Here is a 25,389-nt window from a genome sequence, read left to right on the forward strand (position 1 = left end):
GAAGAAAACTTACTTTTTCTGATTTGTTCAATTATATCACTAAAATACTTAATATTTAGCCCCGATTCCTATCCTAGTCCTTAATTAGTGTAGTACCAATTTAAAGTATCCCAAAACTGGTGTTTCTAAATAAAAATATACAATTTAAAGCCCTTTAGTATAACACGCTTAAGTAAAGCTAAACATACATCATCTATTTCAGCTAATGGAGAGCATTCGTCAGCGTTTACAGCAGCTGTAAAAGGAAAATAATTTAACTTTTATAAAATTGAATTATAAATTTGAACAGCTGTATGGTGCAGTTTTACTCACTGGGTTGTCATCAATAGTCATGTTATTCTAGAGTTAGGTAATCTCACCTTCCATCTGTTATCTTACACCCGAGAGGGCTAGATCTGGTACTGTATGTTAATTGTTGTTTTCTTTTTTGTACGATATACTATGCTTTTCTTTCGTTCTAAACCATATGTAACATCAAAATACAAAACTTTTTAATACTTTTGCATTTCCCGTTTTTAACACTATTTTTATTGCATATTTAACAACATTGTATAGCAGCGCATGCATCTCTATCCAACTGATCTTAAACTTTTCAAAAAACAAGTAACAATCTTTATTCTACCACGACAAACCCTTTTCTACCAGATTGCTTCCCTCTTGTAAGACGTTTATTGCACTTCGATCTTGCGAGTACTACACGTGTTTTGTTAACTTGTCGACTTACCTGATGGATAGCGCACAGCGTATATACTACTCACTATACGCTATTGCAATGCGTACATTTCTTTACTCAATTGCATATTCAACAATACTATACTCGCCAGGCTGTGTTTGTTTTGTACGTACAGGCTCAACTGAAAACACATTCCATCGATCAGAATTACAGTATTTCCTTTGTATTGTGTGGAAAAATACATGGTGTTTTGCTGCATTCATGAAATTTATAACCTAAACCGTCTGGCGTAGTATTACTGTACGACATTCTAGTTTCATGCTGTTGTTTTATGGCATTACTATATGCCGTGCCTATTTTCATTGCTCGTCATTGATTATTTCTTCACTCATCTTAGATAAAAATGTTTAATTTTCGTTTAGTGGATTAAACCATATAAATATTGCTTTCATCTTGTTCCATTTTTGCACGTTCTATTACAACGTCATTGTTCTTTGCGGTTCAACATTACGACAACTCAAGTTTTCGGCATGGTTTGTGATCGTTACCCATTTCACTGGCAAAACAAGGTAAGAGACCTAAATTGAGAACTTCCTGTTGCTGCTCTACGTTTTATACATTTTATCCACACTGTTTGCGTCGGCCGAATGAATCTAATTTAAAACACGATTACCATAAGCGAACCTCGAACGTACCGCGCTTTGCACTAACATGGGTCGGTCACAGATCGACCATACTCCTACCGTTGACACGGGCGCACTCGCACACCTAAATGTTGCTGTTCTTTGAACTCTTGCTATCAAGCTCAAACCCGTTGGGAAATTAAGATTTGATACTGCTTAGTAGCTATCGACTTCACGCAGCTGGCGGTTGCCAAGCTCCAGCGGTGGACGAAAGTTGTTAATGACCTTGCCGTAGTCGAACTGCTTGTTGAGCGTCTCGTCGCAGGGACACTCTTCGGCAGCATCGTAGCAACGCATTTCGCGGAAAAGCTCCAGCTGCTCGTGCGACACTTCGATCGGTTCCTTGAACAGAATCCAGGTGACGGACTCCGAGCACGGAGGAGTCGTTAGCGATCCCAGGTACGTCCAGTAGGCTTTACCCTCCGGTAGCAAACGAGCCGGGTCCAGTGGTTTGTTTAGGGTAACCTGAGAAGGAAAGTAATGCAGTATGTTTTTTTAAAATGATATTGATATTCACACGACCAAGCATTGGCGTGCTAGAGGGGGGACATTTCAATTGCGACTGGGACTGTTTTGGTAGCTTTTATTCTGCAGTTCAGTTCGTCTGTACAATGTAACTGAAAGCTGATTCATGCAAAAGCAAAAAAACGACAATACTTCATTAAGCGTGCCTCCAACGTATTTAACCATGTTGCTGTAAGCTGTAAACCTCCCCAACAATTGATACCGAAAACATTCAAATCAATCAGATTCTACCACCCATGTTTATTAGACCTATGGTAACAATGGCTCGATCAAATGATCACCACCAGCGATGAACCACGCAGCATCCCCCCTCCTCCCACCATTTCATTCGGCTCAGTCGTGTTGACGCTGGAACATCCTATCCGATCGCCAAACTGAACGCGATCGCGGGTTCACGGACAGTCAGAGCCGCGGTGAACAATTTATGTGAGTAGCAAAATTGTACTTTGCTAGCTGCTGGGCGCATTACACGGTGCAGCTTTTTTGTTGCTGTTGCACTGATCCCCGCCTCGGGCGATGGTGCGCCGAGGGAGATCAGCAGCAAAAAAACTCTCGTTTCCCGTTTCAAGGTTACCGACACGGGACAGAATAATGCGAGTGGCGGCCCTAGATGGAGATATGCATGAAGTTGCTGCCTGAATCAGAACGGTTGTTAGCGTCACTGTCGATCGTGTAAATTCAATGACGAATTTATTACGATCAACTTTTGTGATACATTTCTTCACGCGTATACTACACTTTTACACACAGAAAATGTTTTTTTAGTACAAATTCTAAAATACTTAGGTTAATGCCTCATGTATTCTTCAATATTGTCAGCTCCTCTTCAACTCATCGTATTGATTAAATGACCATACATTCATCCGACGACGCCCCATATCCGGATTCAAGCGGATGCAGCAATATCTTACCCCCTGAACAATACGTCTCAACCTTTCTGCAGACAGCCACCCCATTAGTTGATCAACACTTGAGCAAACATGGATGAAGTGTGCTAACCGAGTGGTAAATAGTTTCGTTGTCTTCTAAGCCTCATATAAAGACGTTGTGCGTCAGTGTACGTAGGTTGCTCTCTCACTTGACCTAGCTGGCAGGCAATTTATCAGATAACCCGCAAGTCCACACACTTGGAATCGGTCAACGATTCATATATGTGCTCCACACACGCTATTCCTTCCACGGAACGTCCAGGCGGGCGAGCATGCTTCGCCAACGGTGACCTATGAAAGAGAAAAGTGGACAACATAACCTGTCGATCACGCAGCGAGCTGCAAGATAGAGCCATTACAATCGCCGTTGTTTACTCATTGTAGGCCTGTCACTTAGCACACGTGAAACTACAAACATTCAACGTTTGAGCTTCGCAACGAACGAGAAGGACAAGAATGCATTTTGATGTAGGGTCACTGTACGACGATTGGGTCAGCATGTGCATCATTTTTGTTTTTGTTCAATTCTAACAGCGATTCTGCCGCCCTGCATTCCGCCGCGGAAAATAATCTCCACTATGGATTGTTTCTGTAAACAAACAATTCGTCTGATACATCCCAAACCCCCGTACTGGGCAGCGAAGCGAAGCACTCCCCGGATACAGTCTGACTAGCAGCAGGTTGGATTACATTTACTAGAATTGTATCACGTAACAAAGCCTTTACAGTAATGTGAATATTTTATACCAAGCCCCCAACACCTACACCAGCTTGGACGTTGTTTGCGACGCCCTCCAAACCCCCCTAACCGGCAGAATGTATTGAAATTCTACAAATAGTCGCATTTCCGCTGCCCGATACTTACGCGATCGCCCTTGTGTGTGATGAACGGAAGCAAACGAGCGATAATATCCAGCTCCGGATGCGGCTTGCCAACCTGTGAATGCATAAAAAGATAGTCTATTAGTACAATGCAATCACTTGCATATGCAAAGCACTTGCGATGCATTTCATCTCGATGTAAACTGGGGCGTGTATGTAGTGTCATTTGTATTCTTGTCTCATTCAATGATCGCCACGGTTAAAAAAGGCAAGATGGATACATGTTTTTACTTAAGAAATCTGAGTATGTAACAATAATAGTTCTGAAAGATTTAGAGTGGATTAATTTGTTTCAATGACATCGGCTAAAGGCGAATATTGCAATTATCATCTAAAATACAATTACAAATAATTTTGCTAGAAGTGGTTGATTTTGAACATTTAATTGATTATTAAAAAGAACACGATCATACTGTCCTCTTTTTCATTATTTAATATTTTCAGTACAGTGAAAATAGTGTTATTCTTCAATTGATAATGTAATTGCTACATTCGAACAATTGGCCTCCGATCCCCTGTAAGACGAGAACCAGTAACTCAAAAACAGATCCTTTTCGTACTATGCCTTACATAGATTCTATTTCATCTTGGTATTGAAAACCAAACATGACGTGATCATATTATATCTCATCTGCATCACATTAACGGATAGTGTTTGTACAACATTACCGAATCTATCTATCGCTTGATATGCACATTTACCAGTTGAAATACAGAAGCTTCCCTCTAAACATCAGCTTCAATTTAAACTACTCTTTGAATTAATTTATAAGTGGCCCTTGAAATATCACCGTCTGTCACTGCTGATCTCGTGATTTATCATGTGTGCAATACTCAACGGGGATCTCGTGGCTTGCCTGCAACGAGATCTGATTAACATCAACAGACGCGTTCATAGATCTCGTTTAGTAGACAAGGTGAGATATAATCGCCGTACAAAGTTTCTCCACTTTTCCTCGACACGCTACGGAAAGCGTGCTAAGGGCACACTGTTTGCCTTGCTGCTTGTTCGAAAGGTTAATTTCAAGCCTACCAATAATTGAATTGAGTCTTGCAAGAGAGTGCCTGGAAAGAAAACATTAAACTGGCGTCATATGGACTGGAAACATTACACATAGCCAATAACCCATAAAATAAATGCACGTGCAAGAAAATCTACTTGACATTCTAGAGAACAACAAAAATAGCACAAACAGCAGCCCACACACACAAATCGATTCATGTTCGCTGCGTTATCTAACAGGTGAAGCCTGCACGGTTGTTGGACAATTGGATTAGGCCGCACCAAAGTCACCTTGCCCTAACAGAAATTCCAGTCCAGTGTGTCACAATCGATGGAGAAACTGAAACTTACCTTCAAAAACACACCCAGCACCGCCAAACCATCCGGATGGCCAGCAGCCTCAGCGAAGCTCTTGTATTTGCTCTGGTTCCAGTGGACAAGGTGCAGCTCGCCGGCGAACGACTCACCATCCACCGTATGCTCGGAGCCACGCGAATCCGAACATCCCCAGTGGCAGTGGAACTGCTCGAGAATAAACTGTTCCTTTTGCAGCGGTCCCCCGGTCAGCATGGAACCCTTGCCGTTTACATCCACCCTCCAGCAGTAGCCCGGATTGACCAGGCTGCGCGTGTTCTCTGGTACGTACGTCCAGCGGAGCGGATTCTCCTGCAGATCGCCCGAGTTTTGCGTTTTGGAAGTAACAATGTCGACCGGCGATTGACGCTGTCCCCGTGCCTGCGGGAACATTTCCGGCCACTTCTGGGGTCCTGCGGGGGTAGTAGAATGGAGAAAGAAAAGTGGCGGGAAAATGTATAAATAATATGCGTAATAACTCAAATGTACAGTGAATGCTCAATGAGAGCAAAGTGTTGATTAATTTTGGTTCGTTTATTTATTGACGATGCCATTCATCACATTTATGGTCAGTTTCATTCTTCCACTATGGTGTCGAGAGTGTCAACCAAATGGTGGTTTTGCCTTAATAGAAAACAGATAAGAGCACAGCAAATAAAGTACTTGCAGTGTTGTAATGATAATGACTGTCATTCGTGTGCCTCATTCACAGTGTAATCACACAAGAATGACGCTTTTTTCCGCAACCCCACCCAATCACTTAGGGCGCTGCCACCATCGTCAAGCAACGTTTTTCCTAATCTGAATAATTGTTTTTCAACCAATTCAATCAGCTTAGCTAATTACTTCCGAACAGAGCAGCAGCAAATGAGTTCGAAAAGCTAAACAATATTAGAACCACATCACTATGGCTTAAACGACAAACACTTAAGCACGATTTTGCTTACAGTTCGTGGAATGAAATCTCAAATTCACTGTGCTAGCGAGGCAAGCGGGGGCCGCCTGCCTTGCACAGGCAACACCCTCCACGATCCAATATGTCATCGATAAACAATTAAGTGCAACCGATCACGATGCATCCGGGGAAGCAGCAAAATGCTGACCAACCGGCACCACAAAATGCACACACACACACATACGCTTGCATCGTGACTGACGGAACGGCACGAAGAAAACGACGAAAGTGTCGAGGAGTCAGTCGCTGAAATGGTACAGAATTACCGTACGTTTATGGAGACACTTTTTACGTCCGACAGTAGCTGCATACTGGAAGCTGCAGCATGGGGGATGTTTTTTTTTTATTGCTGTTCACGCCTACCCAACGACCACTTGATTGGCCTTAATTCGAGCAGGATTTAACGTGCCTCGTGCTTTGTTCTACGGAGTGGTAAATGGGGCTAGGGCACTTAGCAACGTTCTGCTGCTGAACAGAATCTTCTCGGACTTGACTTGATTGACGCAATAAAGTATGATAAGAAATGCACAGAGTGATTGTACACAGCTAACGGTCTGCATTATGCTTTACGTACTTGAAATCTTGACCTCAATTTTGAGCGCGGGGGAAGAAAATGGCACACAATTAAGTGGGTGACACTTGTCACGGAATAACGCATATGAGTGAGTTATTTTGCATTTATTTTTCCAATTTCTTTTATTTTCTAATACCATTGCATTTTATTACATTTTCAACAAATACCCAAAAAAAAACATCATTCGTCAAAAATTACTGAACTGCATCAACGAGGGAATGATGAGCATATTATGATCATCTGTCACTCACCGGTGCGATTAATCTTTCTTCACACTTTGAAAAGCAATATTGAGGTTTGTTATGATCAATCATGCCAAAAAAGCACCAACCAGTGTGTTTGCTCAACCCTCGGTGGTAGTTGCTGACGTCAATCAAATGTTATGAAGTTGAACGATTCGTTTAATCTGAGGAGTTTGAGCCACTTACGATACCATACAATTGTAAGCGTCCCAACCAATCCCGCTTGAGATGGTGTGCCATTGGGTGTCTAAGAAAACAAAAGACACCCTAATTGAATAAATGCACTTTCGTGACAGGGGCAGATTAAATCGAATTCAGTCAATTTTCCTATTCAACAACAGCAGATAATAGTTAATACACACGCTACCTGCGATCTTCGTGTAAGCTCCGTGTTGGACATGAAATCAAATCAAGTGATTGATCGCTCAAGATGATTGTTTATTGAAGTTTGACGACAATAAGTCGTCTACTGTAGCAGCCATATTTTCTTTATGATAGTGACTTATCTGGACATGTTTTATCTATAAAGATCAATGGAAAGATGTGGAATAAGAAATTGCGCATTGAACCATTCTTGACCCTCACCTATTTCAAGAGCGTATTGACATTAAGTATTGAGGCGCGCGTGGCTCCTTCAAGAGCGTTGCTTGTATGAGCGGATGGTTATAAAAATTCAAGTTGAATATTAAATCTCCACTTAATCATAGACTTTAGTTTACCACTTAATGGGAATACAGTAATCTCAAAACAAAAGAGCTCACTCTTTTATTGCACATTACGGAGATCTCGATTGCACTATGCCTGAGGCTTTCAGTACAATTTGGAAATTTAGTAATCCAACACTTGAAATTGCACTTTTGACGAAATCTTTGGCACGCTCCAGACTTTGTGCTTCAAGTTTTCTCAAGAGCTTCGCTCTATCTACATACAATCTTTGAGTGTGTGTGAGTTTTTTTAACCCCCTTCCAGCTGCCTTCTTATCACGTGTATTCACACAGTGCATTGTAAATGTCACAAGACCACTTAATCAGTCGCGACAACCCCCATCATGAGTAATGGGCAGCACAATATCCAACCGTTGGTTGATGGTGGGGTGGTGTTTGAAGATCGTTAACACTGTGCCATTCGGCGCCGACTCTACCTAATAATTTTCATTTATCAAGCACATCGTATATCACACACTGAGATGGACACTGTAATTTTGCGCAAGTAGTACAGTAGTACATCGAAAAGTGTGTGGTGAGGGAATGGGACTGATGGGAGGAAGTTGCTAACCAAAGGAAACAAAAAAAACAACAATTGTGTCCACCACAATCAAGTGTAGTAGATATGCGTCATGGGTTTATCATTTGGAGGCTATGATATATGATTACTATCGCTTGCGTCGAGAGCAATCAGACACATTGTGGAGTGCCGTACGCTCATGACGCCGGCAGTTAGTAAATACTTTAAAATCGTGTCATAAACTTTTGGACTAAACGTGTCGGGAGTGTTTTTCAATGCGCTCGACGGACGAACATACATTTTACGTACATACAACGCACTTGTACGAGAAGCTTCTGGAACAATATTTACTCCATCTCACGGTTGTACATTAAAAACCCCGCAGTACTTTCAAGTAAACAAACGTCAACAACGATAAGGTCTCAAACATGTCCGCAATATTTTGCGGTAAAAACACAACACGACCTTTTGCTCGAGCGCCCCAACAATACCGACGCCGACAAAAAGGTACAACAGTTCGGTTTCGTACGCTTCCGCGATCTTTCGATATTAGACGCCGCCACTGTTCGGTTTCCCTCCGCGCAACTTGAGCAACATGAAAGCACGTGCTGCAAAGTGTGCTGTGCTACTCACCAGCAAACCAGTGATGGATGTGTTTGGGGAAACACGCACACACACACACACACAACACAACAAACAAACGGACACCTTCAAACGGTTTCAACCAAGAACAGAAAAGCACCGCTCGGCTGCTCTAATGCATGAGTGCTGTGGCGGTGGCCCATGGAATTCCTTATCACGTGACTAAACGCGACAAACCGGTCGGTCGGCAGTGTTGTTGGAAAGCCAGACATCGTTGGAACGAGGGGTGAGGGGAGGACAGAGGGGTAAGGGTTAGTGGGCGCGGAATTTACGCGAACCGGTTTTAGCTACCCTTTTGCAGCGCCAGCTTTGCGATCATCGTTTCCATGGCAGTGACTTCACATCATCCGTTGCTGCGCGTTGGAGATTCTCAAGAGCGAGCTGACATCGATCTTTTTTGTTTATATTTTTACAGCCTCCTGTACCGGTTCCTCGGCGGCGGCGATTGCACGCACACATATCTACATCCGGTTAGCGGCGGATCAACAGCATCCAGTCGGTTTTGGATAGGTTTAAGCTGCACAGATCGATTCATTCACAGTCGCAAGCCACAACTATGGTTGTGCTGTAAAAGGGAGTCCACCAGAAAAATATCGCTTGGGTGGCGTTAATTGAAGCAATTAGAAAGTTTAAAGACGCGCACTGATTGATTGAGTCAGCTGGGAAGTGAAGCTTCGAGACCGTCAACAGTTGAACGGTTGAAGAAAGTTTTGCGCCGCTAGGAGTTAGTTAATTGAAGCTCTGTGGTTTGGTGTGAAAAAAGGTGCATAGGGGTTCTGTAGGGTTTGCAAAAATAGACATTATCTTTTTTTCACTTTTCAACACTTTACTCAAGACCAACACGACCAAATTAGTGTATTTACGTGGGTTGTAATTATAATTGTAATTATAACGTGCCGGTTAATAAGTTTCATAAAGACTATGAAGATGGTTTGAAAGTGAAAATTAAAAAAAAAAAGATCTACACACATTGTAAAAACCTTTTTGCGCATTGCTTGACGCAACAGGTGTATTGTATTTGTGCACGAAATCACAAACACTTTATCATCAATTTAATCGATCGTATCTCAGCCTGGGAACGATTTAATGGAATTGTTTTCCTGATGTTTCCAACTCCATCATGACGCTACCCATAAAATCGGATTTACGCGTTGCTGTTGATCGAGAAAATTCCGTTCAAATCATCACGCATCCTACGGAGCATGATGGCAACAACAGACAAAAAAGAAATACAGATGAGCATGAGTTCTCTCGCTATCACAACACGTTCAATGTCTAAACACTTGATTGTGTTGCGTTTCGCAATCGCTACGAATTTCAGGCAGCTTCCGAGCGCATGATCGGCGTTAGAATGAATGCGTTCGCAACTCGCTTATACCCATTATTCCAATCATTTCCTCTGAACGTTGACTCTAGAACGGTCGATCATTGGCAATGACTCAAATTGCCTAAATCACGTGAAATTTATATTTTTTCGATTGACATTGCACACGACGTTATCAATGGAATCATTGATGTCCCTTTTATTGATTGCAAGTAATGGATGCCTGTATTGAAAGGCATATTATTTTGTGTGTTTTTTGTTCAAGTGTACTTTGTGTTTCCTTTGTAAAGTTTCGTTAAATTTTTAATATCGTAGAGAAGCTGTGCTAGTAAAATAAGAATTTACCAATGAGCCTAAAATTATTGAAACATATTTTTACCGTCTTTTTTTGTCCCCAAAACGGTTATACAACACGTTCAAGACAAAAGTGAAGATAAATTTAAATAAACGATTCTCATTAACTCCAATTTGGCTTGAGCATCTCATAACAAAGGTGTTGCCAAAACGGGGGACAAATTTCATCATTCGCTTTGTCCTGTCACTCTTCCAACTCTTCTCGCCATAATTCACCCATTACTGTGCACTGTGTGTCATTGGACATTTCGAGAAACATAAGCCAAACAACATCAAAGACTCACAAACACCTCGCCCATGACTCGCAACCACCACGTTCGTTTATCAATTCGTCGTTGAGGCTACAATTCGGACAGACCTTGTCTACTTCCGCATAACCAAAATCGGAACATCCCTGTGCCACAAAACGTCGCACGCTTCCTTCGCTATGAGCAACATGGAGCAGCATTGTATACAACGTCACTGATAACAGGTGCGTGATTGATTTAATGACCCTCTGTTGATAACTGAGCCACCATGCTGTCGAGGGAATTTCTATTGCAGTTTCCAGTGCTGATTTCAGCCACAACCTCTGATAATATACTCCATCACGCGAGATCAATAATCGAAAGCAATTCGAGAAGATTACAGCACCAGTCAAGATCAAGATCATCTCGGAATCAGAATCATCAGCACAATTATCCCAAGCGAAGGGCTCGATCGACATGCTAGTTCATCTGGCCGACTCTCCAACATAGTTTTACTGTTTTCACGTGACTTACCGTTCATTTGCGTGTATCCCCAAGTGACAGACATCTTGACGTGGTTTTGGTCGGTTTCACTCTCTTCTAACTAAACAACAAGCAACAGTAACACTGCGCGAGCCGTCACACTGTAACAACAAACCGTTTCAAACGCAACAACAAACACTCTCCGCAGCTGGACGCTGATAACTACTAGCTCTCCCGCTGACTCTCTTTGCTTCAGCGAAACAATCGCACACAACTACAATCGTACGTTGCTATAGGCTATAGCCCTCTTCCAACTAACCACCCCCTGCTATCCGGTGTTATCAACAATGCTCACAACACTGTCCAACGCACAGTACGCGTCTTCGATCGTGCGTATCGAACGGAGAGCCACGCACAGATTTCACTGACTTTGCGAAAAGCCCAGCAACGACGGAAGGCTTTTAGTTTCACCACTGCAACCTAAACAAACAGTGAAATGCAGCCGAAGTGTCTATTTTGCTCGCCCTTTACGAAAACGGCAACGAAACCAGCGGGATGGATCTACGGTTGATACTGATTACGGCTCGACGACGCGGCACACAACCTGCTCGTTCAATTGGCACTTGCGGAATGAACGTTGGAATGAACGACCACGGCGACGAGGGCGACTATTCATCTGGAGAAGGCGCTCCAGTGCCTCACCCATATATATGCAACGCCACTAGCAAACGGAACCACACCACTACACCGAGCCCTGGACGACGCACGTTGCATCTCTCGTGTGGTGGGCCACGGCTGCCCATGGCTGCGACGAATGCGGAAAATTAATGGAAACTCACGCAACGAACGTGTACCGCAGGTCCGCTCGTTCCTTCTCTGCACATTATTCTCTTCGTTTCGCTTACTCTCTTGCCCTGTTCAAGATCGTTGTTGATCAAGTGTTGTAGGAGTTTAAACTTTGAGCGTGGTGGTGATTGCACCGTTGCATTTCTTATTGTCACTGATGGCTGCCAGTTTTCAGCCAGTGCTCAATTGCCACCTGGTAATGATTGTCACCTTCCGGTCATATGTCATCTGACGAGTGTAAATGGTAATTGAAAAACACATTTGTTGTTAGCCCATCGCAAATAATGAAACAATTAAATTGCGGGGTTGAATACAATGGTCAATTACCTGTCTGGAACGAAAAGTATTTCAAAATGACAGACTTTTGTGGCTCATAATGTAATGTAATCGGTGAGCAAAATAAAAATAATTACAAATGGTAATTTTTTTATTTTTTTTACAATTAGTTTTTGAACAGTTATACTTATTTTCATTTGGATTTGCATTTGATTTGCACTCAACCGAAATCAACATAAATAACATAAAACGCAGTATCATTTGGTGTCAAATTTTACGACCCATTCGCCACCGAACGTAAACATCTCACTTTAGCTTGTAAAGGAGGCGTTAAATTGACCATTAAATACGCCTATCAAGAAACCATTGATACTGTCTGGCTGGTGTATAAAATGAAATGAATGAGACCTTAACATAATGACGATAACTGTTAATTTATTTCACCCTGAATACGATTCCATCTGCACGTTCCATGCACGCAATCAAAACCGATATCAACATAAAACACAAATATTTGTTTAAATTTTTTAACAAATAAAAATACTTCAAACAACCTTGTTTCAAACATGCACAGCAACAAATGTACAACAATAAGTCTGAGGTACTGATAACGATATCAACGCAACCACACGTATGGCGCTCGATCGTAATTAAATCCCTTTTAATCCTCCAATCACTTGAATCGATCCAAAAACAATTATTATTATTTATCTAGGATTAACCATTACAGCTCTGGTCATGTGATAAATAACAGTTAAGATTGTTTGCCTCGTTATCAGTATAACGTCTTATTGTAGCATTAATGCTACTATATTTCATACGTTCTATCAATGCTTTAGGACATCACTACTAAGCCCATCGTAAGTATGGCTTTGTGAAGTCCCCTCTACCTTTTTAAAGTACTTACATGTTATTTCGTAAGTGGAGGAGAGGATGGGAGGGGGATCAAACTTTGGTTCAAACCAGCATACATTATTTACATAATATGTTTGAGATCTGAATGTTTTATTTTTTTTTAAACATTGATGTGTTTTGTGTAGCTTACTTAACAGCTTTTGTAATTGTTTTCTGGTTTCATACTTTACGAAACCATGTTTACAAAAAAAACATTCTACGATGTGTGTTCCTGTCTTGTAATTACCAAATTATATGGAAGAAGAGTCGCATTTAAGACCCTGGTCCAGTTGTACATTATCAGAAATAGAGATATCATAAAACCGAACACCCTCGACGGTACTCGAGACACGATGATAATCAAATATGTTACCCTGCCTGTTTCTGCACATTGCTCCATATTTACAAAACGATACGATATGATCGTCGATAGCAGATGATTGATCGGCTGCCTTTTCATTATCATATGCGTCCTAATTCATGTTTCAAACGACCACCCCATCTCGCTCAGAGTTTTATTGCCACTTGGACGATCAAGACGTTCTGGAAAATGTTTTCATTAAGCATTTGGTTCAACAAAAAATATCAAACAACAAACCATCCTTTCGATTCATTGGTATTATAACGAATCAGATAGTGGCTACTTATTGGTTGATGTATTGGTGATCTTGACAATGTGATTAAGCTTTAAATAGCCTGCTAAGAAATATTATATATACGCGTTAGACTACGTGACACTGTATGATAAATTGTATTTCTTGCAAAAATTAGTTGTTGTTAAGCGTAAAATATATTTAATTCTCGTTCAACCTGTAATTTGATATTGTTTTACTTGGGTTTTGCGAGCTACTGTCAACAGGTACTTTTGATTGAAGTGTTTAGATACATGTACTTTTAAGAGATAAACGACCCGCAACTAGCCCTACGGAAATAAAGATTTTTATAAGATTTTTAGTAATGTAAAGCTGCACAATCGGCTAGGTAGAGCTAACATTCAATTTCGGAATGCTAACAATAAATAAAATTACAGTAGAATATAAATATAATGAAACTCAAGATATTAGACAAATTACAGTTTATGTGCTTTGAATTTAGAAATTGAATTTTAAAATAATTCAATATTTTATTGAAAGTATATCATACACATTCTGTTGAGATGAAACTTATTTTTCTTTTGACATGGATTGATAACTACTGAGGAAAAATTAAACATTAATTCTCGAGGTTAATCGCCTAATATTGTAGTCCCAATAGTTAAAAAAAAATATTTTTATGAATTGTTATTGCAATCATATTGCATAAAACGTATATAATTCGAGGTTAAGCGGTGTAGCATAGAAGATTGATCGCTGAAACTCATAAGTTAATTCATAGGCAATTGCTTTTTTCTCTTATAGGGTAAATGTACCTATAGTGGTGGTAGCACCAATAGTGGTGGTATTGCACTAAAATGCGGTTCATACGGCAAATTACAAGTAATTAAGTTATTTAAGTTAGTGTGAAATGTTCTTTAGCATTTTACAAAGGGTTTAAAATTAAATTGAAAAAATTAAATTAAAATTAAATGAGGCCATTCCGTTACTTAGTGACCGAAAAATCCATTATTTTTTGAAATGGGTCAACATTTTTCCAAAATCCTTAGGATTTCATAACGAAACTCATTTTTCTGTTAACGTTCTAAACGACCACATAACCACGCAATTATTAGTTTTTCAACATAACTGTTATGTAATGTTATTGTTTTACTAAAATTATTTGCCTTTTTACCATATTTATGCATTTTTAAGTGTTTCTTACCATAGTGCCATTATAGGTACACAAAACAGGCATGTTCCTATAGTGGTTATAGTTATAAAATCAATAAAAACATGTGGTTTTAGATTTTTTCGAGGATATTTTTGACATGTCGTACTGTTTTCACTAAAATAAGCAAAAGAAATAAGTTTTATATAGGTAATTTACCAAAAACAGGCCAAAATTCGCTTATCTGCCTGAATGAAAAATTGACTTCAAATCAAGCACACTCTTCCGGGTGTAGGTTGACGACAGGTGTGATGCAGTACTTCAGTCAATAGTTTCATTGATCAAATTTATACATTTTTTTACGATCAAATTACGCAAGAAACCTATATTATGGCAGTAATCCTTGCTATTCATACGAAAACAGCTTCGAAACTAAGTTTCATTGATATTATACACCGTTTTTGATGCATCTTTGTTTACCACCACTATAGGAACACAATACGACGACTATAGGAACCATACCACCATTATAGGTACAACGAAGCAGTCACAAAAATATGTATTTTTTCGTAAATTTGATGTATTTCATGATAAAAATGGTTGTGATTGCGTAGATAAAACATATTCCAATTGCTATGTGTTAAAATATTCAGAAATTATCCTTCCTCACACTTTAAATCCATTAAAACACATCGGTACCACTACAAATTGCACCACTATTGGTACATTTACCCTAAATGCCAATAAAAAAATCGAAAATTATTATTTTTAAAACGAACTATTATAGCGAATAGCTGTTAGAACAAGTAAAAATTCATATTTAAAAAAAAAACATTTTAAGAAATGTAATAGCTTATTTACAAAAATATGTTTCAAAACAGTTTTCTATTGTTCTTTTGTTCTAGCGGCAAAAATCAAACACATACAAGTAGTCGCCAAAATACGCAGTACCTCTTATACTCGGATTCGGAGATACGCGTTTTTTTATGTTGACAGTATTTTGAGCAAATTGTACTGATTTGATTAATCAATTGTGAAATGTAAAAAAAATCTCTAATGGTCCAATTTAATTATTTGAAGATGTTTTGTAATTGTAATCTTCAGTCAAAATTATATCAAATAAAGGATTTATTGGTAAACCCCTATCGCGTCCAGCAAAATTCCAAGAAAATTGATGTACGTGGTTTTTGACGGCTGTTTTCGGTCCCCATTAATAGTGTATTACCGCCTGTGCACATTTCCCGCCTTGGTTGAATTTCAAACAATTATCATGAACAATTGAATTATATTTGCATCAAATTTTCTTTTTGCATACCTTCAGGCGCCAAACAAAACCGGCGAACGAGAAAAGTTTCTTCTTTGTCTAACGTGCTGCAATAAATGCTGTTGATTTTTAAAGGGCCTGTAGCTCTCAGTCAGTCACTAATGGGCTTACCAATAGCAGAATAGTTATTTATGTGTATTATTCATACAGGCCTATTCGAGATTTAAACACACACAAAAACGCGCAGTTCTGTTAAGTTATGTTTGTTTACCATTGCAAAATATATGTACATGTTTAGGTATTTAATTAAATCTTGATTTGAAATTAAAATTGATTGAAATTAATTGAATGTTTTTATACACAACCTACAAAGACACGACACGAAACATATCTTGAGAAACCCAAACACCCCATTTAATTGCACAAGGGTAGCACGCTTCTTCCCATACAAGAGGGATGCTTTAAATGCATTGTTCTAGCGTCACTGATAACAGATGCGTGATTGATTTAACTACCCTCTGCTGATAACTGTGCCACCATGCTGTCGAGGGCATTTTACACGCGGTAGCAATGCTACTTCCAGCAGCAGTTAGATCTCTGATAGTGGCCCATCGCACGAGATCAATAATCGAAAGCGATTGGAGCGCCCATGCTCTCTACACTTCTTTCGTGATCACCTCGGGATCAAATTCAAACCACCATCCTCAGTTGACCAGATGATCGTATCACCAACATCGATAGATTCTCCAACATATTTCTGAAATTTTCACGTGACTTACCGTTCATTTGCGTATATCCCCAAGTGACAGACATCTTGACGTGGTTTTGGTCGGTTTCACTCTCTTCTAACTAAACAACAAGCAACAGCAACACTGCGCGAGCCGTCACACTGTAACAACAAACCGCTTCAAACGCAACAACAAACACTCTCCGCAGCTGGACGCTGATAACTACTAGCTCTCCCGCTGACTCTCTTTGCTTCAGCGAAACAATCGCACACAACTACAATCGTACGTTGCTATAGGCTATAGCCCTCTTCCAACTAACCACCCCCTGCTATCCGGTGTTATCAACAATGCTCACAACACTGTCCAACGCACAGTACGCGTCTTCGATCGTGCGTATCGAACGGAGAGCCACGCACAGATTTCACTGACTTTGCGAAAAGCCCAGCAACGACGGAAGGCTTTTAGTTTCACCACTGCAACCTAAACAAACAGTGAAATGCAGCCAAAGTGTCTATTTTGCTCGCCCTTTACGAAAACGGCAACGAAACCAGCGGGATGGATCTACGGCTGATACTGATTACGGCTCGACGACGCGGCACACAACCTGCTCGTTCAATTGGCACTTGCGGAATGAACGTTGGAATGAACGACCACGGCGACGAGGGCGACTATTCATCTGGAGAAGGCGCTCCAGTGCCTCACCCATATATATGCATCGCCACTAGCAAACGGAACCACACCACTACACCGAGCCCTGGACGACGCACGTTGCATCTCTCGTGTGGTGGGCCACGGCTGCCCATGGCTGCGACGAATGCGGAAAATTAATGGAAACTCACGCAACGAACGTGTACCGCAGGTCCGCTCGTTCCTTCTCTGCACATTATTCTCTTCGTATCGCTTACTCTCTTGCCCTGTTCACGATCGTTGTTGATCACGAGTGTAAATGGTAATTGAAAAACACATTTAGAAAAAATAGTAATAAAATTGAATTATTTAAAAACAAATAAAAACTGTTTTTATTTATTTATGTATTGCTATAATTTATTTATGGTTCAGTAGGGACGTTTACACGAGTTTCGACATTTTAACAAGCAACTCTTTTTAACTCCTTATCAACAAAATCATAAACACAGGGACTATATGTTGCTTACTTTCGTTTTCATTCCCCAGATGGGCATGAAACATGGATAATCGATACGCCTTGCCTTTTGAAAAGCATTTTTACCACTTCCTTGAAATTCCTAACGATTGATCAGATCGATCGATCGAATAGAACTCAACTAGAAGATTATTTAATATATATTAAATGTTATTTCATCAATGTTATTTTTATAAGCCGTATTTTGGTAAAGAGGCGAATGAGTTACTAACATATCCAATTCAATTCATATCTTATATTGCTAGCTTTTTGCATTAAGCTAGATTGTGTAACAAAAAAAGTACTGGAAACCTTGACTTTACACACGAGTTGATCAATTTAACTAGCACTCGGATTTCAATAATCCCATGTTCATAGCCCGCAACCGCAGACTAACTCCAAATTCTACAGATAAATACAGATGCTAATCGATTAGTTTCTAACAATGGAATTATATATCATCTCCGTATCAATGAAAGATAAGTGCTATATTTGGAGTCGCTACGTAGTCTAAGACCTTGGACGAATTTGTTATCTAAGGAATTGTTGAAGATTTTGATAGCGCTATAGTATTCATAAGCTTATCGAGCCCAATTGATATCAGCTTCGGACTAGCTTCGGACAACCACCAACAGAAACACTAATGCAGCACAATATTTGTTAACGATTTGTACGTTTAATCTGTTGACGGCCGTAGAGAAACGGTACGATCTGATTAGTACCTGCAAAGGAATTCACTCGTATCTCAGTATCATGGACAGCCACCGCGATTCATTTCTAAATTTACACATTCCCTGAATCGCTTGTTTGAAGGATTTGTTTTTCACCAGTCTCTAAGTGGGTTATCATGTTCTGGAGTGCTAAAATTCTTTAGTCAAACACAAATATCACGTTTCGGCCAGAGAATAATTTCATGCAAGGCTGTTTTAGCCAACTAACCTTGTTGACTGATACTGAAACAACGATTATTTGTCTTAATACATACATGGGAGGGTTAGGTAATGTACTCGGACTTTTTTACGTGAAAATATGTTGTTCTTTAAATAAAGTTTAATATGTTTAATGGAATTCAAATAAAATAAACTCTGCTATTTTTACAATGCTGGTATATAGAGTACAGTGTACGAGCACATGACTAAATGCTGTTTTTTAAGTTGAATAATCATACGGCGCATAGTCTAAATAAATATCTTTAAAAAATCAGTACTTAAAACTAGTCTGAATTGTTTATACGTCGTTTGGTGTTTTATTGAACATTAATTAAAATAAAGAAATACAAAAAATCCATTACGATATTTACAATTTACTCATTCCGTAACACCGGAATGGCTACCCTAGGGAAGATAGTTAATAAGAACAGTTATGAGACCAATGATGGCCAATCACTTAACAAATACAAATAATCAAATAAACACCAATTACAATCCTTCCAACGACTCGTTCGTTTGCACTCTGTAGCTACCCGTCAAATCCAAATAATCCTGATCAACCCATTGATCGTCATTTGGGAGCTCCTCCGGTTTCAAACTCCATGTACCTGTTAATGGTACGATGTTTTTGTCAAGTGAAAGATAGTTTAATATCGCACTGTTCAAGAAATGAGTTTCGAATGGTAAAGCGTTCCCTGCTACTGGTATATCATCGGTGATGGTCCAAATAGAAATTTTGGAAGTTTTAAAGTTCTAGAAATATTAAGAAAATCTATTATTAGTTTCTTTATGTAAGGTAAACAATAAAACAAATCTTACCTCAGGCAAACAATGATGCTGCTGACAGTAGTAGTTCGTATCCTTTTCCCGATGACACAACGTACCGTCGGGGAAGTACGAATCTACGCCTAAATCATTCAAATCGAATCTCGGTGCGTAATATGCTTCGCTATCAGCGCGTTTGCAGTATACTGCACAGCTCATCCACAATCGCTTCGAGTCGTATGGACCTTGAATTCCACGGCCTTCAGGATCCAGCCGTGGAAGCAACTGACTAAACTCGCGACAGCGTCGATTAGCATAGAACTGGACCGGTTCGCGGTTCGCTTGGCACAGCTTGCCATCATCACAAATCGCAACGTCAAAAGCTACACCTTCACAGCCTTGATCGGTATTAACTGGGGGCGGATTGTCACAACGGCGCGTTCGGCGCTTGTATCCCATCGATTGCTCCAAACAACCAGAAACACATTCTTCGTCCTTCCATTCGCTCCATCCGCCAGGGATAATATTGGAGGGTTTTTTCTTCTGCTTGGTACATGTGCCTCCCTTGCACCACTGTAAAATGAATTGAAAAAATAAATAAATTAGTTATTACAAAGATTCAACCTTATGGGTAAGGCTGCATTATAATTCAACTCAATTTAAAGTTTTCTAATCCTTTGCATTAAACACGGTTAAGCGTACATGGTAAAAATAACGCAAAACCCCTGCCTTTGTAAAACTCCGCCTAAAAGTATGCAATTTACATTACATGGCTGGCTGCGTACGTGTTCCGTATTTTAGAACAACTTGCTTTCCGCTAGCTTTGGTAAAATGGTTTTTGGCAGAATGATGAGCATTTCTCGTAACAGTTAAGGATATAGGAAAGGCCTACCTTATTATCACCACAATCAGTGCCTTCCAGTGCTGGTCCGGCAAAATAAAATCCAGTCCGATGAGGAGTGCGGCAGCGTACATTCTGACAAATCGCTGGCAATTCTGTGGACGCTAATATGGCATCCTTATCACTAAACATAAAAAATATATCTCGATAATTTGGAAAAAAAATATCATAGGCACAAAACATTACTTACGTAAGCAGCACCTCGCATTGTTTCTTCGCTGTCCAAACCTGTCCTGGGTGGTCGTAATATTTCGATGTATCATATTCTGCTACTGTTTTAGAATCCTGTTCAAACAGACAACCGGCCCAACTGCAAACAGTACACGACATTGAAGAATGGTTTTGTCACTGTGTTATGCATTACTTTACAATACCTAAGCTGTGTGATCACATCGGCACTACAACTGGACCATGTAGTTTCTCCTTGCGTTCCCCTTGATGGTGACATAACGAACCCATCCTTTGGACAGCCGTTTCCAACAGAATCATGATGCATCCCTAGACTAAATAGAATTTATATGACATATTTTATCCAACATAACGTAAAATCTGCAAAATGTGCTTACTTGTGACCGACTTCGTGCGCTGCTATGTAAATGGATGTAAAACCCGACGAAGGATACGGTTTACCAAACACGTTTCTAGCGCCAAACTCGGCAATTACGCAAGCGTAATCGCTTAAGCACACTCCTCCGACCGTTGCCAAGCCCATGGTTCCTCCGGCTCGGCGCCCGTTTTCGATCGCATAAAAATCCAACCCGGACAGATATAACGCCATATCCCAACGGCCCCGATTTAAGACACTTTGATAGGCACAGAAAGAATCAAGCAGCTGATTGCGCTCACCATTGTAGTGAGGCATTGCGGAAGGCTGCGTGCGCATGAGCTCAAGATACACTAGTGCAATATCGACACCCTGCCCCAGCGAGGGATGATGATACAAAGCCTGAATGCCGTTAATATAGGCCAGTATAAAATCTCGCAAAGCTGCATCGTTGTAGTCAAAGTAAGGGGCAAACGTTTTGTAGGCTGCTTCGTCGAAAAATACTGCAAGTTCTATCAAAGGTTTGGCGTTTTTCGAAGGAGCACTACGGTTGCGACCGTCTCTTCCTTCTAGCTCCTCCAACTCGGAAGAGGAATAGTTCTTTTGTCCGAGGGTATCTCCAAGCAGATGGATTTCGGAATGTGTTCGACGCCGCACGAGCTCATATGACACATCGGCCTGGTTTGTGTCGATCTGTAGTGCTTTGATCAAATGTGGTCTTCGTAATGTTGAACTCAGAGACGGCATATTGTCATCCAAAGGAACCAATTCCAGCGGTCCAGATGGGTGAAAGATTATTCCAGTCTGCAACGAGTGAAGTAATTATGGAGTGTAAGTCGAATTGCAATTATATACATAAGTAGAAAATAACATATTCACGGTGCAAATGATTTAAATATACGAAATATCATCAAAACACATTAAAAAAAACTGAGCTCTAAAATACATCATAAATGACCCTTTAAGCTTATGTGTTGAAAAGTGAAATTTGTCTTGTTTTACGGAGGCATTTTAACGATTCATTATTCACTATTCTACCCACATCGGCAGAGAAAACATAATCACAAACTACTTAGCAATTTCTTTTTTTGGATAAACCTTCGTTCGGTTCGGTACGTACAAATCGATCGTCGCCGTTAGTTGAAAAGGCAGCCGTGAAGTTATCATCATTATGCACAAAATGTTCGCTAGTAGCTGGTCCTCGGTCGTCAAGCACCTTAGTGACACGTTCCTGTGCTGTTGTGAGTACTGTAGTTGGTTTAGTTAACACTTTGTTCGGCCGTAGATGTAACCGAATGGGATCGTTCCGAAAGGAGAAACTCAAATTCAAGTCCTTCACATCCCAACTACCGTCTGGACGATGCACTTCCAAATCCACTATCTCATAATACGGCCACCCACTTTCGCTTTCGCTACCGAAATATTTTATTCTGTCTGCCTTCGTGAGCCCATCCACGAACAGCTGTTTCGTTTGTTGATCGAATGAATGACCGACGATCGTTTGGGCGATCAGAATGTGAACAACCACAATAGCGCACTGAGTTCGGCACATGTTTTGCTTGATCTGTAAAGCTTTCACTCACTGAACAACCACACTTAGCAAACTGACGAACCGTTTGTTACCGGCCACCGAGCCCAACTGCAGGAGAAATTCTGCCGTTCCAAAGGTTTTAAATGGATTTTGGGGGGAATTTGGAATTCTGCACGAGTGACGCAATTATTGCTGCCGACCAGCGTACCGGCTTCCGAAGCAAAAAGGCAAATGAGCTCAGTGGCACAGATGCACATGGTACGGGATCGAGCGGGAGCGACAAGGTGACAGCTATGCTGAAAAAGAAATGCCATGAAAACAGTTAAGTTTGCAGTCACAACTACGTACACTGGAGCAGGAGCCCGCTTCTGCAGGGCGGTGAAGCAAGAGAAAGGTTTGGCTGCAAACGCAAGTTTCGTCAGGTATGGATGCTTGGTGCTTGGAGGTATTCAAATTCAACTCATGCGATGCGGGTAACGACAAGCCGCGGGTGTGCGTTTGCAACAAACCGCCAGGAAGTTTGGGTGCTGTGCGCAGCTTCGATTTATCGTAATTGCATCCATTTGTATGACATGCGAGTATCTTACACCGGAATGACGGTAGACGGCAGAGTGTCAAGTGCAGTGTGTTTTTGATCCATGGCTTCTTGCAGTGGCTGAATCCTTGACCTGACAATTATCTAATTAGTGAATGATAAGACAACTGCGGCATAGGATAGTGGTATAATAGAATGTTGTGTCTCTCTTCAAATTATCTCTCTATAAGCTTAGAAACTTTGCACGATCGTGGTTGGTCGAGTTGTTTCATGCATATATCGAATGCTGCATAAAAGACAACGATTTCAACACGATTTCTGTGTGTATAAAAGAGGATTTTATGTTGTTTTTTAAGTTTTCAATGTATAAAAAATACAATATTCTAGGACAGTTCAACAGTTAGAATATTTAATCATGTCAAACAGAACGCATTTGTATTACTATTGTTTTTATTGTATCCTGATTATTTGTATTGTACTTAAAAGAAAGATAAATTAATAAGTTGATGAACTAAACTTTATACTTTCTACATTCCCCAAAAATTTCATAAAACACATGTCCAACCATGAAATGGAACAAAATATGGCAAATGTCCTGCAAACTATGCTTAACATGGAACAAAATAAATGGAATTGAAGATTATGATAAGCTAGATAATATAAAGTAGATACTACTGTATCCACTAAATTTAGGCTCTAAGGCATCAATTTTTGACAGTGAGCATCACTTGTCGCTTCTAAGTCATTAATGTTTGACAGTGTGCATCAATTGTTGACTCTAATGCAATGATCTCCGACCTGTCGTCGGCGGACCACTTGAGGTTCTTGGCGTTAACAGACGTGGTCCTTGAAAGTTTTTTTTTTTTTAAGAGAAGCTCATTATTATACATAAAGTGCATTTTCGTCCCCACCATTAAGATTCAATTCAACAGGCATATCTAGAATAAAATCAAGACATATTTTTGATCAAAAACTTTGAACTAAAATAAGTATGCCATCAATAGATGTGGGCCGCAGCAAATGTATTTTCAAAGCCAAGTGGTCCGCGATCCTAAAAAAGGTTGCACTGCTTTGATACACCTATTTTTGTCTGTAAGTCATCAATTATTGACTCTTGAAGGAATAATGATTATGTTACAAGTTATTTGAGCAGATGTTTGACATTTGTAATTAAACATTACATAAACAATACAAAAACCGAAAAATAAATGTCAACTTTTTTCACTCCATTGAATCTTCCAAAATTGGCATCACAATTGTTATATTTCAAAATCTAAAATAAAATTATTAACTACTTAACTTAATTTAAATATTTTAGAAATATGCAGTTTGGAATTTTGTAAATAAACGATTGACTCACAATCAAAAAATGATACCTTTAAGGCAAAAATTCGTACCATCATAACAAAAATAAGTGAGCTCTTAGCGACAACGCCTGTAAGTAAATTTATGGTTTTGTGTAGTGTACTGTTTTAATTTAGTAAAATATCATACTAGCGAGTCAAATAGACTACCTTGTTCTTCTTTGACTGAACAAACTACGCAGTCATATGCCGGTCCATACATGCATTCAATACGTATTTAGTACTACACAAGCGACTATAGTCCATGATACAGAACACCGTTCCCAATTTGATTGAGTTAAAATAGTGTGTTATGTTTATTGTGTTTTATATATTGTTTTACAAGCCCAACATCAAAATATTCATCTATAATATACGTGAAATGCTAATAACTGTTCACAATTATTGCTAACAATACACCATAACGAATGTCAACGTCTCTTGGCGGTATATTTGTGATGAAACAGATAAACTCATATTTTCATTCCTTTTTCGTTTAGTTGATCTTCTTGTATTTCGTTCATCTCTAATGGGCCATAATTTCTTCGCATCAGTCAAGCTATCAGCGAGAAATATGAGACGTTCTCGACTCACTGTTTAGCTTCCCGTTACTGACTGTTTCCAGCAGACTGCAGCGAGGAAAGGGAAAGTGTTTGTCAAACAGTTTAACAGTAATTAAAACTCAACAACGGCTCCAAGCGTAAAAACGCGGATCTGATCTTGATCTTTCCTTTTCAATCCCACCATCGCTTTGTATCGCGCATTGTCTGACGCGATCCGATGCGGCTACATTTGCTGCTAAATGGTTGTAGTTCCTTGCTCATTTCTTCTTTCTGTTTTACTTCTATCATCTCGCAACCGGCTACGCATTCAAA

At 40.0% G+C, this 25,389-nt stretch overlaps 2 protein-coding genes across 3 annotated transcripts; both read right to left on the reverse strand.

Annotated features, from left to right (window-relative positions):
- Window positions 1-498: 498 nt before the first annotated feature.
- Window positions 499-17,513, reverse strand: LOC120954858 (carbonic anhydrase 2). 2 transcript variants are annotated; one of them, XM_049610702.1, is made up of 4 exons: window positions 16,877-17,513; window positions 5,047-5,462; window positions 3,676-3,747; window positions 499-1,821 (listed from the first exon to the last, which is right to left on the reverse strand). In XM_049610702.1, the coding sequence occupies exons 1-4, from the start codon at window positions 16,908-16,910 to the stop codon at window positions 1,513-1,515; spliced, it is 831 nt and encodes a 276-aa protein (XP_049466659.1). In that variant the 5' UTR covers window positions 16,911-17,513; the 3' UTR covers window positions 499-1,512. The 2 variants fall into 2 exon arrangements, with proteins under 2 accessions (XP_049466659.1, XP_040231066.1); XM_040375132.2 differs by lacking the exon at window positions 16,877-17,513 and adding an exon at window positions 11,126-11,759.
- A 1,109-nt stretch (window positions 17,514-18,622) lies between these two features.
- Window positions 18,623-22,789, reverse strand: LOC120954859 (A disintegrin and metalloproteinase with thrombospondin motifs adt-2-like). The gene is made up of 7 exons (XM_040375133.2): window positions 22,226-22,789; window positions 21,128-21,909; window positions 20,936-21,064; window positions 20,752-20,871; window positions 20,553-20,685; window positions 19,715-20,233; window positions 18,623-19,648 (listed from the first exon to the last, which is right to left on the reverse strand). Exons 1-7 carry the CDS (start codon window positions 22,655-22,657, stop codon window positions 19,385-19,387), a joined length of 2,379 nt encoding a protein of 792 aa, XP_040231067.2. The 5' UTR covers window positions 22,658-22,789; the 3' UTR covers window positions 18,623-19,384.
- Between the last annotated feature and the right edge of the window lie 2,600 nt (window positions 22,790-25,389).

This window comes from Anopheles coluzzii, chromosome 3 (genome assembly GCF_943734685.1).
Source record: "Anopheles coluzzii chromosome 3, AcolN3, whole genome shotgun sequence".
NCBI lineage: Eukaryota > Metazoa > Arthropoda > Insecta > Diptera > Culicidae > Anopheles > Anopheles coluzzii.

Excerpts from the sequence above, each read along its gene's own strand:
- LOC120954858 (XM_049610702.1), bottom strand. The coding sequence starts at position 16,910 with ATGTCTGTCACTTGGGGATATACGCAAATGAACG. Across the intron at positions 5,463-16,876 it reads GGGATATACGCAAATGAACG|GACCCCAGAAGTGGCCGGAA; the intron begins GTAAGTCACGTG and ends CTACCCCCGCAG. Across the intron at positions 1,822-3,675 it reads TCACACACAAGGGCGATCGC|GTTACCCTAAACAAACCACT; the intron begins GTAAGTATCGGG and ends TTTCCTTCTCAG.
- LOC120954859 (XM_040375133.2), bottom strand. The coding sequence starts at position 22,657 with ATGTGCCGAACTCAGTGCGCTATTGTGGTTGTTCACATTCTGATCGCC. Across the intron at positions 21,910-22,225 it reads CTAACGGCGACGATCGATTT|ACTGGAATAATCTTTCACCC; the intron begins GTACGTACCGAA and ends CACTCGTTGCAG. Across the intron at positions 20,686-20,751 it reads CAATGCGAGGTGCTGCTTAC|TGATAAGGATGCCATATTAG; the intron begins GTAAGTAATGTT and ends TTTTATGTTTAG.